General features: G+C 38.7%; 1 protein-coding gene across 1 annotated transcript in view; it reads right to left on the reverse strand.

Moving 5' to 3' along the window:
- The window catches only part of TJP1 (tight junction protein 1), a 232,339-nt gene that overhangs the window by 130,224 nt on the left and 86,651 nt on the right, over positions 1 to 15,464 (reverse strand). Inside the window, exons 9-14 of the mRNA XM_030191641.1 lie at positions 14,082 to 14,187; positions 13,579 to 13,729; positions 10,101 to 10,209; positions 8,100 to 8,319; positions 1,979 to 2,163; positions 833 to 928 (exon numbers count right to left, since the gene is read on the reverse strand). Coding sequence (XP_030047501.1) covers positions 833 to 928; positions 1,979 to 2,163; positions 8,100 to 8,319; positions 10,101 to 10,209; positions 13,579 to 13,729; positions 14,082 to 14,187 — 867 coding nt within the window. The remainder of the gene's footprint in view (positions 1 to 832; positions 929 to 1,978; positions 2,164 to 8,099; positions 8,320 to 10,100; positions 10,210 to 13,578; positions 13,730 to 14,081; positions 14,188 to 15,464) is intronic.

The following is a 15,464-nucleotide window of genomic DNA, read 5'->3' on the forward strand; positions in this document are numbered from 1 at the left end:
TCAATATGGAATAATGATTCAGAAAAATAATACCTGGGGATAATCAGGTTAATACCACGTTTTCCTCCTGGAATTGCAGGTGACCTGGAACGCTCTAAAGGCTTTCAGAGATCGACTGTCCAACCAAATCATTTTGATTCAGACAATCAAGTTGCCATGAATTATACCAACATGCGGGGGGGGGGGGGGGGGGGGGGGGGGGGGGGGGGGCACCAGATCTCGCCCTCTGTGTCAGGAAGCTGTGCAGATGTGGCTTTGGCCACGCCGTCAAGGCATGTTTCTTCAAGCCACTTATCTGGCAGGCGTAAACAACAGTCTGGCCGACAGGTTGAGCACAATTATGCAGAGGAAATATAAATGTCCAGTGGCCTCTGTGCAAAAACTGGAACCGAGGCAGCCCTGCCCAATAAAACCGCCACAAGGAGTCCTGCACATGCATGGTACACTGTTGTAAATATGTCTGAAAGCTTTGCTTACATATGTTTGGCCTGGGTTCTATCAGAAGGACATTATCCACTTGTGAGGAGTGCATATCCTGCTTGGCCTCAGAAAATGGCTATTAACCAAATATCTTTCTTCACTTGTAGCTCTCGTGATTAGTGTGTTTGGTTAAAGGGAAAAAGAAAAGGTAACAATGTATTTGGATATTTAAAAAAAAAAAAAAAAAAAAAAAAAAGCAGCCCCCACCCCCCTCATAAAAAAACAAAACAAACATTTTAGTTATTTCATGGAATCAGGGAGAAACAGTGGTTGTTTTGTTTGCCAATAAGCTACAAATCATATCCTTAATCTTGAACTACTTTCACCAGATAAGGGTAGAACAGAAACCTACTTGCCACGTCATAAATGTCTGGCTCTTCTCTTGCCAGTTTCTCTCTTGCAACATCAGCAATTGGGCCAAAGATGACAACAGGCCTTAGAAATCCAGCTGTAAAACACAAACACACTCAGGTAAAACACCACCTTATATACACATAGGATTATCTTTAAAAAGCAGCTACAACTACTACAAGCATCTAGGCATTTGTTCTTGAACTGTAGTGCCTTTTTCAAAAGACCCAGAGAGAAAACACCATACACAGAACTGGAGTGAAACTCCATTCCTTGACAGAAAAAGTTTAGAAAATTCAAAGTTTTATTTGCCATGAAAATAATTTAAATTTACTGGAAAATCAACCACTTGTCCAAATTTAATTCTTAAACTAAAAGGGTAATTTTATAAACAGCTGCACAGTTTTAGGAAACAAGAATGCAACTAAATGCCAGTAATTTGGATTTGTATGTGCTTGTGAATTTACCTGCATAAATGAGCAGTTTTTGTCTAAGTGGTATCCCCTAAGTATGTACCAAGATGCAATGGTATGTACATTGTAGGTGGACATTCACATGAATGGAGTTTGGCAGGGGCATATAATGATGTGCATAGATTAGAAAATCTTATTATCTGTGTGCAGTCTTGTGCAAGCTAGGTACAAGCTCTGTGGCTGGTGTAAATGTTCACGCTTTAATCAGAAGCATGTTTTTGCCCACTTATGCCAATATTCTATAAAGAAAGGTAGACACCCTTATAGAATAGGTGCTTTCCTAGTACAATTAAAGTGAAGCTTATTCTTATTAGGTTTTTGGGTTTTTTTTTTAGTCCTGCTCTAGAAATCATCACAGTCTATAGCCTTGGCTGAAAATTTTCACTGAAACAGCCAACTAGATAACATGTTAAAACAAATTAAATAAGGGTAGTTGCATAAAAAGGCTAACAGCATAGTAGCTTCCAAACAGGCAGACTTCCAACTGAGCCAGAAGTCTGAAACAGTGAACAGAGTATTTGCTTAAACACCTCTAGTCTTAGCAGTGTTTCTTGTGCTTTGAGCAGAATGAAATTCAGTATGAACACCAAATGGAATGCTAAAAGCTTAAAGCAGCTCCAACTGAAATGCTGCTTAAATCAAGAAAATATTTTCATTTTTAATTTTTAAAATACCTTCACGAAGAACAACTCTTTCATAAGCAGGAAACTTGGTCTGAACTGGCTGGGCAGAAAGATCTTCTCTACTTTTCCGAAGGTTCCTCTTGGAACTACGGAGGCCACGGAATCTCCAAAAATCTGCACGATCTCCTCCTGCCGTCTTTGGAAGTGTGTACTGTACACTGGCTAATTGTTCAGCTCTAGATAGAAAAACAGAAATAAAGAGGTTTAACAACAATCAAGGCAATTCTATAACAGGGTGCCTGGTAGAAGCTATTCTATAAAAGAGCACTGGCTCCTACATGCATTACTGAATACTACTTTAAACATATATGCCTAAAAGTGAAGTGCAAGCACTTACAACTTGTGCCAGTCAGAGTTGGTGCAAATGCTTGCACCTAAATGTCGATATGCATGTAACTTATATACTCAAGTTTAAGCTCCACCGCTATGTGCACCCCTTTTGCAAATAGAAAGTACTTAAGTGGACTTTTGGCATTTATTTACAATGTGCCATTATTTTAAACATTTACATGTTTAATGGGTGCACAAATGTTATCGCCTACACTAATGTTTACCACATTCTTAGTAGTTACAATGTATTGAGGAGGACCTTCAGATCTTAAAAGAGAATACAGACAGAGAAGTAAAGTTTATTTTTATTCAAAGGATTTGCTACACAGCTATACAAAAAATAAAAATAAAAAAGTAACACATTAAGAACAGAATTTGCTACACCGCTATACTATATAGGTCACAGTGGTTTACAAAAAAAATTATTAAGAACAAAAGGGAACACCATTAAAAAAAAATTGGCCAGATCTGCAGTAATCGAACTAGAAAGTAAAAAAAAAAAACCCACACATGCAACCATTCTTGGTCAACTGTAAAGATTGGGGGAAGGAGTGGTGTACATGTTTCCCTGAGTTTCCAAAGAAAAGCTGGCATTACAGTCAACATTTTATTAATTCACAAGGGGAAGACTCTAGGCCAAAGGGCAAAATGTGACAATGATAATAGGGTTTTCCAATTAAAAGTCTGAAACACCTCCAGTTACTTAAATGCATACATATACACGAGCGTACACAGCCAATTATATTTTTTGCAAGAAAGGAATTTAAAAAAAAAAGCCTAGGTAAACTATCAAACTTTTTTCAAGACAGAAATTTGCTCAAGTCCCTTAGATCTAGGATGGGACACATTTTTCCACTTTTTTTGTGACTACAAAAGACTTGGAATAAAAATCTGCTTTTTTTTCACTTGGTGGAATTGGTTTGACAATATTTGTCTCTAAGAGGGAGAATAGCTCTTTACGTATTTCCTGATGAGTATTTGCTTACAGGGAATATGAATTTACAGAGTATTATATAAACTACTGTGGTCTCTATTCTCACCTTCTCTTCCCTTGTTTAAACAGTTGGTAATCTGTAACCTGTTCTTAAAGTTGGCCATTGTATCTAAGGACAGCCAAAGTAATGCTAGTATTTTAACAAAATGGCTCAAAGATTTTCCAGAAACTAGAGAGAGGTGAACCTGATATCAGTGCAGAACAAAACAGCATAATCTATTGTTGAAACCAGTCATTCATTTATTTAGGCTGTTCGCAGATGATACAAAGATTTGCAACAGAGTGGGCATTACAGAGGGAATAGACAACATGAGAACTGATCTACAAAGTTAGAATGGCAGTTAAAATTGAATGCAAAGAAGTGCAGAGTGATGCACTTGGGATATAGAAACCTAAAGGAGCTATCTGCCGTATGGGGCGAAATGATGTTATACACAGATCAGGAGAGGGATCATAGGGTGACAGTGTCAGAGGATCTCAAAGTGGTCAACAATGCGACAAGGCAGTGGCCAAAGTATTACATTGAGAAAGGAATCATCAGAAGAAGACAGAAGATGTTAATACTTCTATTAAAGTCATTGTTGAGGATCTATTTGGAGTACTGTATTCAGTTTTGGATGTCATCTCTTGCTAAGAGCATTAAAAATAAATAAAAACATGAAGTTGTTCAGAGAAAGGAAACAAAACCCATATGAGATTTGCACCAAAAAAATGTGCGAGGAGAGACTTGAAAACTTGAATATGTATAACCTAGACAAACAGAGACAGGTGAAATATGATACAGACATTTAAATACTTGAAAGGTACTAATATAAAAACAAATCATTTTCAGAGACAGGGAAGCAGTAGAACATGAACTTAAGGTGCAAGAATATAAATTTAAGAGTAACATTGGGAAACATTTTCACAGAGAGGCTGGTAGATACCTGGAATGCCCTCCCAGTGGAGATGGTGGTAACAAAAACGGTGATGAAATTCAAAAGCATGTGGGATAGAATCAAAGAATACTGAAATGACCAAGTTGGGTGTGGAGATCCATTATTCTGTAACACTGCAACAACTTTTTGGAGCGCCCCTGACCCGCCCATGGCCATGCTCCCTTTTGGGCTGCATATTACAAACAAGGGCAGAAAGGGATGTAACCTGCATGAAGCAGAAGGTACAACTCTAGCCACCCTACTGGGCTGACTAGATGGTCTTTATCTGCCATAATTTACTATGATACTGTATTACTTGGCATATGCATAATCACAGTTTAATTGGCTAGCCTTTTCCTTCAGATCAACCACATTGTCCTCTAACAGTATTAGCCTAATGTTCCAAATGGCAAACCTCACTCCTAGATGATAAATGATACAGCCAAGGATTCTTTACCAATTAAGAACAGATCCTGCATGGAACCAACAACCCAGTCTCTTACCTTTATTGGTACTATAAATAATGTGGGTTATCAATAGTTACCCAAATAAGAATACCTAAAAATCTTTTGTTTCACCTACTAAAGCATCGCGCACCTTTGTGAATACTCTTGGCATCAAACAGGGGCAAAGAACTATACTGAAACTGTTCATCATTCTTTATAAAGCAGAACCACATCTGGTGACACTAAGCAATAAAAATATTGCAGTAAAAATATTGCTATAGAGTGGAGTAGCCTAATGATTAATGTAGTGGCCTTAGAACGAGAGGAACTGGGATCGATTCCCACTGCAGCTCCTTGTGACTCTGGGCAAGTCACGTAACCCTCAATTGCCCCAGGTACAAAATAAGTATCTGTATACAATGTCAACCACTTTGATTGAAACAACAGAAATGATACATACCAAATCCCATTCTATCCCCCTTCCCTCGACAACTGCCAATTCAAGAAGTAAAAAAAAAACCTCTTCAGTAATACATAGTAAATTTGAATTAACACCTGTAAATCTTTCTATTGGTACAGAAATCATAACTCTTATGTATAATGAATGCCTTATTGTTGGCTTTATAGATCATTTGCACTTCCTTGCTTCTTGAGACTCAAGAAGCAAAAAGGGGGGGGGGGGGGGCATTTGCCTACAGATAAAAATTACTCTAACCTTTTATCACACAACAAGAATCTGCATCTTTCATGAATTTCAGACTGCCCAGTATTACCAAAGTCTCTCCCCTCTCTCCTACCTCTGAGCAGGAGAATTAGGTGTTTCAAAGGAACTTTTCTGACTCCTATATCCTTCTCATTCCTTTAATTCTAAAAGAACAGGCGCTATGAGGTTTAGAGTTCCCATAGTAATGTCACCATAATACTTCAGAATGGGTTTGTAAAGAAAGGGCCTTGGAAGGTCATCTTTGCTGTGACATAACTTCTGTCAGATCTTTTATAAACTTATTCAGATGTGCAGAAAGTAAGTTTTTACTTACAGAAGTATATCTTAGATAAGGAATTCTCAACCCAATCATCAGGACATACCAAGCCAGTTTGGTTTTCAAGACATCCACAATGAATATGTAGGATGTAGGTTTTTATATAATGGAGACAGTACATGCAAATTTATCTCATGAATCCTAAAAAATGGTCTGGCTGTGTGTGTCCCAAGGGCTGGGTTGAGAACCGTTGCCTTAATGAGAAAAATCAACTAGTCTGGTTTTAGCCAGAGTCTCATCCTGAGAGAATGAATCCCCCCCCCCTAAAAAAAAACCCCACCCCCCTCAGCTAACACAGACCTTACCTACTAGAAAGAGCCTCATGAAATGTGAACCAACACCTGTCTTCTCCTGCCACCAGCTCCTCTTTCCAGTTAAATGCAATAAGTTACAGCTCTGGAAATTCATCCAGAAGCAGCATACCTATGGTGCACTCCATTAAGCTCAAATTCTTATGTTTCTTTTTACCTGTTCATGTTACCCTTCAGAGATAGTTCTTTCCTCCATAGAAGCTGCTGTGTGCTTTTACAGACCAACATAGTACTATCAGCTAATCAGCTTAGAAAGATTTTGAAATAGGCACCGAGAGGGTGGAATAGGCACTGACTGAGAGGGTGAAAAGAAACACTATCTTGAATTGGGAATGCCTCCTACAATGAGGTCTCCCTTTTTACCTTTCTCAAGCTCCTTTGTCAAGAACAGGACTCTTATACCTGGCCTGATTACAATCCTAGTCCTAATTTCTGGCGTCTTCATCTTCCCGAGTCAAGGTGCAGCTTCTCTAGAAAGGTACTAATGGTCCATCTCTAGAGAGCTAATAGTTAGCAAGACCATAGAGAAGAACTACAACTGAAGCCTTCCATTTCTATTTAATGAGTGACGGTGACTTTGGAGTTGGATTTTTTTTTTTAAGGATTGGTATTGCCTTGAAATGTTCATTGAGCCAGCTAACATTAGCAATTATATTGTGAAAAACCCTCAGACTTGCTACTGACTCCCTACCCCCAATCTCCTAGGTCTTAGCTACTCTTCTCTCCATCTTTTAGCATTTTGGCACTCAGGGGCTTCTCTTCTCTCTCTGAATCTGTTTCTTCACAGATCAAGCATATCATTTAGCAACAAAGGGATACATCATCTCCCCATAACCCAGGAACAGATGACACCTAGCATTTTTGTCCTCAAAGGTCTTCTCTATGAGGAGCATGCAACTTTTAAACTAAAATGTTGGCTATTACAGAACACCTTGGCAACGGATTCATGCTATTACCTATCTCCAGGTTGTCCTCCTTAAGACTAATCCAGGATGACTCAGCTAGTTATTGCCCATTATTTCAGACTGGAAACTTCTGCTTGTAACCTTTGCTGGAAAGGTTCACAGTGCTTTTTAAAACATGCCTGAAATACACTGTGGGAATATTCTTCTCACCCACGGGCAGCACAGAGGCCCGCAATATGAGAATCCTGCTCCCACACACTAGTAGCCCAACCAGGGGCGTATCTGCGTGGGGCCACAGGGGCCAGGGCCCCCGCAGATTTCGCCCTGGCCCCCCTCCCGCCGCCAACCCTCCCCCGCTAATGTTGTTTACCTTTGCTGGCGGGGGACCCCAACCCCCGCCAGCCGAGGTCCACTTCCGCCTGCTTTTAAAAATAATTCTTCAGCTGGCGGGGGACCCCAACCCCCGCCAGCCGCCGAGGTCTTCAAAGTTCTTGTTCGTCGTCCTCCTCCGTGGCCATGCTGTACCCTGTTGATTCGGAGTCTGTCTGACGTCGCACCACGTTGTACAACGTGGTGCGACGTCAGACAGACTCCGAATCAATAGGGTACAGCATGGCCACGGAGGACGACGACGAACAAGAACTTTGAAGACCTCGGCGGCTGGCGGGGGTTGGGGTCCCCCGCCAGCTGAAGAATTATTTTTAAAAGCAGGCGGAAGCGGACCTCGGCTGGCGGGGGTTGGGGTCCCCGCCAGCAAAGGTAAACGTCGTCAGCGGGGGAGGGTTGGCGGCAGGAGAGGAGGTGGAGAGAGTCGTTGGTGGCGGGGGGGGCTCTGGCAATGGCGGGGGGGAGTCGTTGGTGGCAGGGGGGGCTCTGGCAATGGCGGGGGGGGGGGTAAATGTGCCCCCTCCCTCTGGCCCTGGCCCCCCTACTGCCAGAGTCCAGATATGCCCCTGAGCCCAACGTAAAGCAATGAAGGAAAGCAGCTAAAACCATCATGAAACAAAGGAGACATCATGAGCACCGTGACTAGAACGGGTCTACTGAGTTAGCAGATGCTGGTGTCCACTGCAGTCTATACCACATAGGAAATAACCGTTAGAAGAACTCTCAAGATTATAGTCTGTCCTACATTAAAAAAAAAAATAATACAGTAATACAAATCCTACCTGTTTTTGTTAGGAATGATGCCTCTTTCTACTTCTTTGTGGTTTCTACCAATTCTGATAGCCAGCCATGATCCCAGTTTCCCATTATACAGTGTATCCACAACACGGAACACCTCTCCTTTATTGAAGCTTAGTCCATAAGGAGATTCCTTTTCATATTCAAAGTGAGTCCTAATGTAGAAAGAATCTCCAACATCTGACTCAACAATACGTCGATAAACTAGGACAAAGACATTACAGAGTCAGTTTAAACCGGTAGCATGACAAAAAAACCACCTTATTTTACTAAATAAAATACATGCATAAAAGTATAGCAAGCATATGAAGTGATGCTGCAAAACCCAGTTCCCATCCCATCCAGAACGCCTCCATTTAGGCAGCCCAATGCTACGCGGTCAAAGCCTATTCTACAACAGTGTCTGGATGCCCAGATTCTGTTACAGAATGCAAGTGTATCTCAGTATAGGCACACCTAACATTTACACATCCATAGTTATACCAGCCATAGATCTGCTGTAACTGCGTGTACTTAAATGTGGAAGGAATGCACATAATTTGCATCAAATGCTATACCACTTATGAGCCATTGTAGAATGGCATTTAGGTGCTCTGTTGGCATATTTGCAGGTAAGTGTACACTTAACACATGTGCCAATATTTTATATATTTCTGTACAAAGAGTATGTAAATGCAAGCACCGTCCTAGGTAATACAATTGCCTATAAAATATTTAAACGTTCAAAAAGGAAGTTTCCTGGCTTGAATGGAGGAGTGGCCAAGTGGTTACAGCACCAGTCTCGACATCCAGAGGTGGCCAGTTCAAATCTCACTGCTGCTCCTTGTGATCTTGGGCAAGTCACTTAACTCTCCATTGCCTCAGGTATACAATTAGATTTTGAGCCCTCCAGGGACAGAGAAATTATACCAAGTGTACCTGAATGTAACTCACCTTCAGCTACTATTGAAAAAGTGTGAGCAAAACCCAAATAAATAAATACATAAATACATACATACATTTAGAGAGAAGTCATTCTGTAGAATTTGTTAGAGAATTTCATTGGCACTGTTTTCACACACAATTAGAAAATATTTTAGCACCAATTAAATTTTCTTAAAAATTAAATGAAACAATGAAAGTCATGAACAATTTGTGGAGTGGAGGAGTAGCCTGTTAGTGTACTGGGCTGAGAACCTAGGGAACCAGGTTTGAATCCCACTAAAATTCTTTGTGACCTTGGGCATGTCACTTAACGCTTCATTGTTCCAGGTGCAAAACAGATTGTGAGCTCACTAAAGATAGATAAAACACCTACTTTACATGTATGTAATACGTAAGCTACTTTGGTTGTACCACAAAAAGGCACCATGAAGAATTGCAACAATTAAAAAAAAGTGTTTTATGCTACAGATTTTCCTTTTTCTGGAAAGGAAAGGAAAATGGTGGCACGAGCCTCTCAGTTTCCCCCAATGATTTTGAAGTTCCTACAGTCCCTCATGCACGTTATTAACAGGACTGTGGCATCACAGTTGGAGTTGTGAAGTCTGAGTCTGAAGCAATTTTGGTGAAGTCTGAGTCAGTTAGTAAAACTGTACCAGCTCCAGCTTCAAAATAGAAACTTATAACATTCTTATCAATTTATAAATATTTTTCTTTAAGTTCTTTGTTCAAACTTCAAAGGTCTATTACTGCTAATTTTGTACATTAAAAATATCCTATGTTTCTATAATTAATCAAATTTCTCTTAGATTTACTATATATAGTAGGAGTCACACAAAATCTAGGCTTAAATTACATTGTTACAGTTTACTTTTCTAGTCCACATGGGACTTCAATACGTGTTAAGCTGTTTAATAATGGATGAGTAAATGCCATATTTGATATACAATTTTAGCACCAAGTAAATAACAGCACAGGAAAAAGAAAAAGCTCAATATAGAAAGCTTAATTAACAGTCAAGCCTCATATTTTAAGAAAAAAAAAAAAAAAAAAAAAAAACTTACCATCTTTCTTTTTCTGGGCTAAAATGGTTACTTCTTCTCCTTTAGGAAGATCAAGTAGAAACAAAACTGCTTCTTCTCTAATGATGTTTGTGAAGTCCACATTGTTAACCTAGTTCAATAAAATTATTACTTTTTATGTAAAAATACATGTCATCAACCCCCAAATTCTATAAAAGTCAATAAAAACTGCACATGCAAATTTGGGTGCGTGCCCAATTTGCGCATACAATTTAACTTGAACAAGCTAACTAGCACTAATTGGCTTAACCACAGATTATTGGCACTAATTAAATTTAATTGAAATACATGCAAGTAAATTTATGCACAAGTTCAATAGGGGGCATGGAAATGGAAGGCTCATGGGTGGAACAAGGGCACTCCTAACATTAATGTGCATTGTTATAGAATGGGTGGGATATGCACCTAATTTAGGCACATAGATTTGTACCACATTTCAGTTGAAACAAACGACTGCACCTACAGTTGGCCGCGATTCCCAGGCATAAGTGCTATTCAATAAACAACACTATCTTTAAGCACAGATTACAGAATAGCGCTTTTTTGGTGCCATAAATAGAAGTCACCCCAAAATGTACTGGTTATTTTTATCATAAAGTATAACAGAATATGCTAAAACAATAAAATTGCACTGGATAAAGTGAACTTTTGTCTTTGAAAGCCCATGCCTCAATAAATTGGTTAGTCTAAAAGGTGCCACCAGCTTCTGTCAATTTTACTTTAAATAGAATATCTGATTACATTGGCATTAATTTTATCAAGAGTTGCATTTGTAAAGTCTGTTTAACTTGCAAAAAATGGCTTTTATGAAATTGTACAATCACATATGCAGGTAAAAAGTACATGCAAAGGCAGTAGCCCCCAGATTTTACATATGTGCCCACATAAGTGGCTGAGCTGCTAACCATCAATAACTGATTTTAATTGGCACCAATTAGGATTTGCGCATGTACATCTGGCTGCACACTATTTTATAACGCTGAGTGCCTAAATCCCATAGCACACAGCCCAAAAGGGGGCATGGCCGTTCCAAAAAGGTGTGCGCAGTGTTATAAAATAATGGGTCTCCACACCCAACTTGGGCATTAGGATTTACACCAGATTTCAGCAGGTGTAAAGTCTGGTGTACTTACATTTATGTGATTTTCCCTTAGATGTTCCTAGGGGGCATAGTTTAGGTGCATAATTGCTATTATAGAATACTAACCTAAGTCTGCCAACATTCAGGCACAGCTGCTTACACCATGTTAATGGCTAGTATAAATGTCCGTGACTAAATGTTGCAGTTGCACATGTAACCAACAGTAATCTATAACCTTAGGCGCGCCCCAACCCACCTATGCCCCTCTCACATCCACACCCCTTGCAAATACGTGATAAAGGATTTCTATGCTAAGGTTACAGAATTACAAGTGGAGTTGCATGTGTAACTGCAAATTTATGCCAATCAATTGACTCCAATTATTGATTAGTGTCAATACTTAATTTATCAATTGTTATGTGCAGAACTCACACTATTCCATAACCTGCATGCATATGTTTGCATGCCAAATGCAAAAATGTACATGTACAATTATAGAATGAGGGGAACATGAACCTATGTTGCCTTTATAAAAAAGGCAGCTTTTTGGATTTCTCATAGACATCCTGTTATGAAAATTACCCCATATGAATTCTCTTACCTGAACTGTATTAAATAATTGTGTAAAAAAAAAAAAAGTCCTCTTATGCTATAGTGCAATAAGTTATCAAAATAACATAAGGTTCTCCTGCACACTCAGGAGCAGCTAATACCCTCTACCCCAAACTGGGCCCATCACTGACAAGGGATCAATCAATGCCAAACTGAATTAAATTTAAGTACAGAATGCTACCAAACAGGTCTAGTGTTAAATTTTCCATGCTCAGACCAATAAAGTTGCAAAATCTAGGAAATGCTGACATCATCATCCAAGCACTGGACTGTCATTTACTGATGGCATATATAATACATAACAGCATACTTCTATTTGGATATGAAATTATGAATAAGTATTAAAGATAATCATATTTGAACTGCTAAGCAAAATTGAATTAGGCAGCTCAAAGTTTCAGCAACAAAACAGTACTATGTAAGGCACAGACAGTGTTGGTTGGACAAACAACAGAACTGCTATGGAACGTTTATGAACTGGTCTTAACTACTGTTTCGTTCATCCAGACTTACCTACAGCCCTGAAAAAATTGACTACCTGCTTGATAGCAATTCAAAAATGGGCTAACAAACTTTGCCTGAACCCATGGAAAACTGAGCTCCTGTGGGTCCATAACACAGGTGGGCACATACCAGACATTAAAATATCTTTTGGGAGATACAAACTCCCCCCTTAAACCACAAGACAGAAACCTTAAGCTACAGCTATACTTAATACTTGCACTGATCCTATGAATCCTAGCAACCTTCAGCAGCTACTTCTGTCATTTGCGACATCTACACTGCCTCTCTCCATACACCGAGAGGCAAGCCTTTTCAAAGTAGCTCATGCCATGATAACATCAAGACTGGATTACTGTAATGGACTCTACATTGGTCTGACTGCAAAAAGTTTGCACCAGCTTCAACTGATTGAGAACGATGAAGCAAGACTGAGTTGTGTGACGTAATCACATCGAAACCATTCTACAAAAACTTCATTGGCTACCAGTACAATACAGGGACACTTTTAAAACTATGTCTGATCTTCAAAGCCCTTAAAGGAAATGAGGCAGAATATTTGAAACCACAAGACTAAGGTCACTATAAAATCCTCCCAAAGAATATCATGAACCATATCCTCTCCAAAGGACAATGAGCCTTCTCTGGAGTAGCCCCCACACTCTGAAAGGCTTCACTCAATGGAGGATTCTCTCTTTTCAGGAAGCTGGTGAAAGCCTGGCTCTCCTCAAAAGTGGAAGAAGCAATTAACCTGCTGGTTTCACATATACATGGACTAACACTGGCCGCACATACTGTAGTAGAACATACTTATCCACTCCTACTTAACTGAGATTATATACATGCGCCTTTTTGAGTCCACGCGTAACCAAGCTGGTTCCCTTCTCCTGTTACTCTCTCCAAATATTTTTTTTTTAAAGTAAACAAATATTATGCTCCAAGTACATCTATGTTCAGTTTGAAAAGCCTTTTTGAAAAATGGACTAAAAAAAGCTTAACATTTTGGTCTGGTTTTACTGTGTGGCAGATAAATGATTTGATATTGCTACTGGCATATACATTTCTAACATCTGATGGTCCTACACATTTATTTATTAGTTTGGATTTGTACTTTTGTGACATTTATGTATATCAGTTATATATAAACATACATAGAAAATTAACACCAGGTCTTACAGTTTAAAATGTATACCTTGATTTGTATAAACCTACTGCTCTTTTATAGGAGTAGAATTTAACAATTGATGAATCCGCATGCTGACTTACCCTGAGGATCTGATCTCCTTCATCTAATCCTTCTTTAGCTGCTGGACTGTCCTCCAGAACTCCGGCTACAAATATTCCTACATCATTGCCACCAGCCAAACGTAACCCCACACTGTCACCTTTCCTGAATTTCACCAGCTTCATACTTGGCCTAAAAATGTATTACATATTTTCCTTGATTGGATTACAAAAGATAAACTTACATTTAAAATCACTTCACATCAGATCTTCTAGTAACACTATCAATAGCTAAAAATTATATTCTACAAATAATGTTCATCAAAGTATCAGGAGTAGCTGAAGGTATTTGGACCATAACTCATACATTACATTAACTATTTTAAATCCAACACTGGCTAGTATCTCTGAACGCAGTTTATATCCTATACTTCTTGCATCACAACTGGCTCTCAAAACACGCATATAAAAATTTTGACTGTAAAAATTTGCAGCTTCACTAATGAGCTTTCAAGATGCTATTATCTGTAATTATATTACAATACCGAAGCATTCCATCCTCGTGTGTTGAATTAGGAAGTAGACCATCGGATGGACTGACAGGTAGGTCCACATCTGGCTGTCCTGGCTGGGCATACACTGGTTTTGGTTCTATTAAACAATAAAACTTACAGTTAAACATGCTGATTCTGATTATGTGCAAGTGTAAGTGTAGGTACATGGTGAAAAGTCTATGAAATTTTTGTTAAAGTGAAAAAGCAAGCTGTAAATTCTATTTCACTATTATGAACAAATTTACCATATCCTTGTCAATTAATTTTGTGTACAACACCAGAAAAGTTCTTCTATGTTCAGGTAGAAAAAGGTGTACTCAAAACATTGATTTGTCAGCAAAATAAGTATTAGATTATGATTTAGACTTCTAATCATTGTATACCTTTTTTTTAAAAAAAAGCCTCTCATATTCATTACTGTAAAAGTAGTATACTTCACAAAACAGCGTATAGTCCAATTTCTCACAGTGATCTTTACTACAAGAAATACTTGTGTTATACATCTACATAGGTCAACATACTTAAAATCAAGCCTCATCTCAAGGCATTATTCTGGTTATCTCCACAATTTTGTATTACTTTTAAGATCTTACTACTAATTCATAACACACTAGACAGCACATTGATTTGGAAGATTTAGTTTATACATTGCTATTTTCTATAATATTGAAATGATTATTACAATTAAGTCATTATTTTTGGCTGGTACTATAGATTCACCCTGTTTTTGTTTTTTTTTTTTGTTTAAGAGACACCTCCGATTACCTATCAAAGTGAAAAAAATTTGGGAGAACTTTTGGCAAATTAGCAAGAAATCCAGAATATAACCTTGTCTAATGTGGGTTATCAACCTTGTGGGAATTAGTTTTGGTTTGCTTTCACCTCAAGGTGAGTTATTAGAAACCACTGAAGAGAAAAATGACTTTTCAGAGACTGCATCAGACAGACTGTAAAAGTAAAACAAAAACTTTGTAATATACACGATCACCTGCCCATTGCTCTTATATATATTGTGGACATACCAGAAGTAAGAAGTTAAGATTAACAGAACATAAAAGTAGAATTCTAACTAGGAATGGCACAGCCCCGTTGTTTGATGGTTGGTTAAAATACCATCATAGAGTTAGCAATGTTCAATGAACTGTGACTGATCGTGTACCGGAGTTATCTATGAGAGATAGCCAGCAAAGTTTAATTATAAAGAACAAAGAAGGGTTTATAGTAGATACAGATTATCCTAGGGGTTTAAACTGTGTCATAGAATATATCTTCTCGCACCAAGGATGTGTCTCCAGGAGCTACTGACCAGATGGGAAGGGTTAGGACGGCTGTTATAGTTGGTGATTCAATTATTAGGCATGTAGATAAATGGGT

The sequence above is a fragment of the Microcaecilia unicolor genome, chromosome 1 (genome assembly GCF_901765095.1).
Source record: "Microcaecilia unicolor chromosome 1, aMicUni1.1, whole genome shotgun sequence".
Taxonomy (NCBI): Eukaryota; Metazoa; Chordata; class Amphibia; order Gymnophiona; family Siphonopidae; genus Microcaecilia; species Microcaecilia unicolor.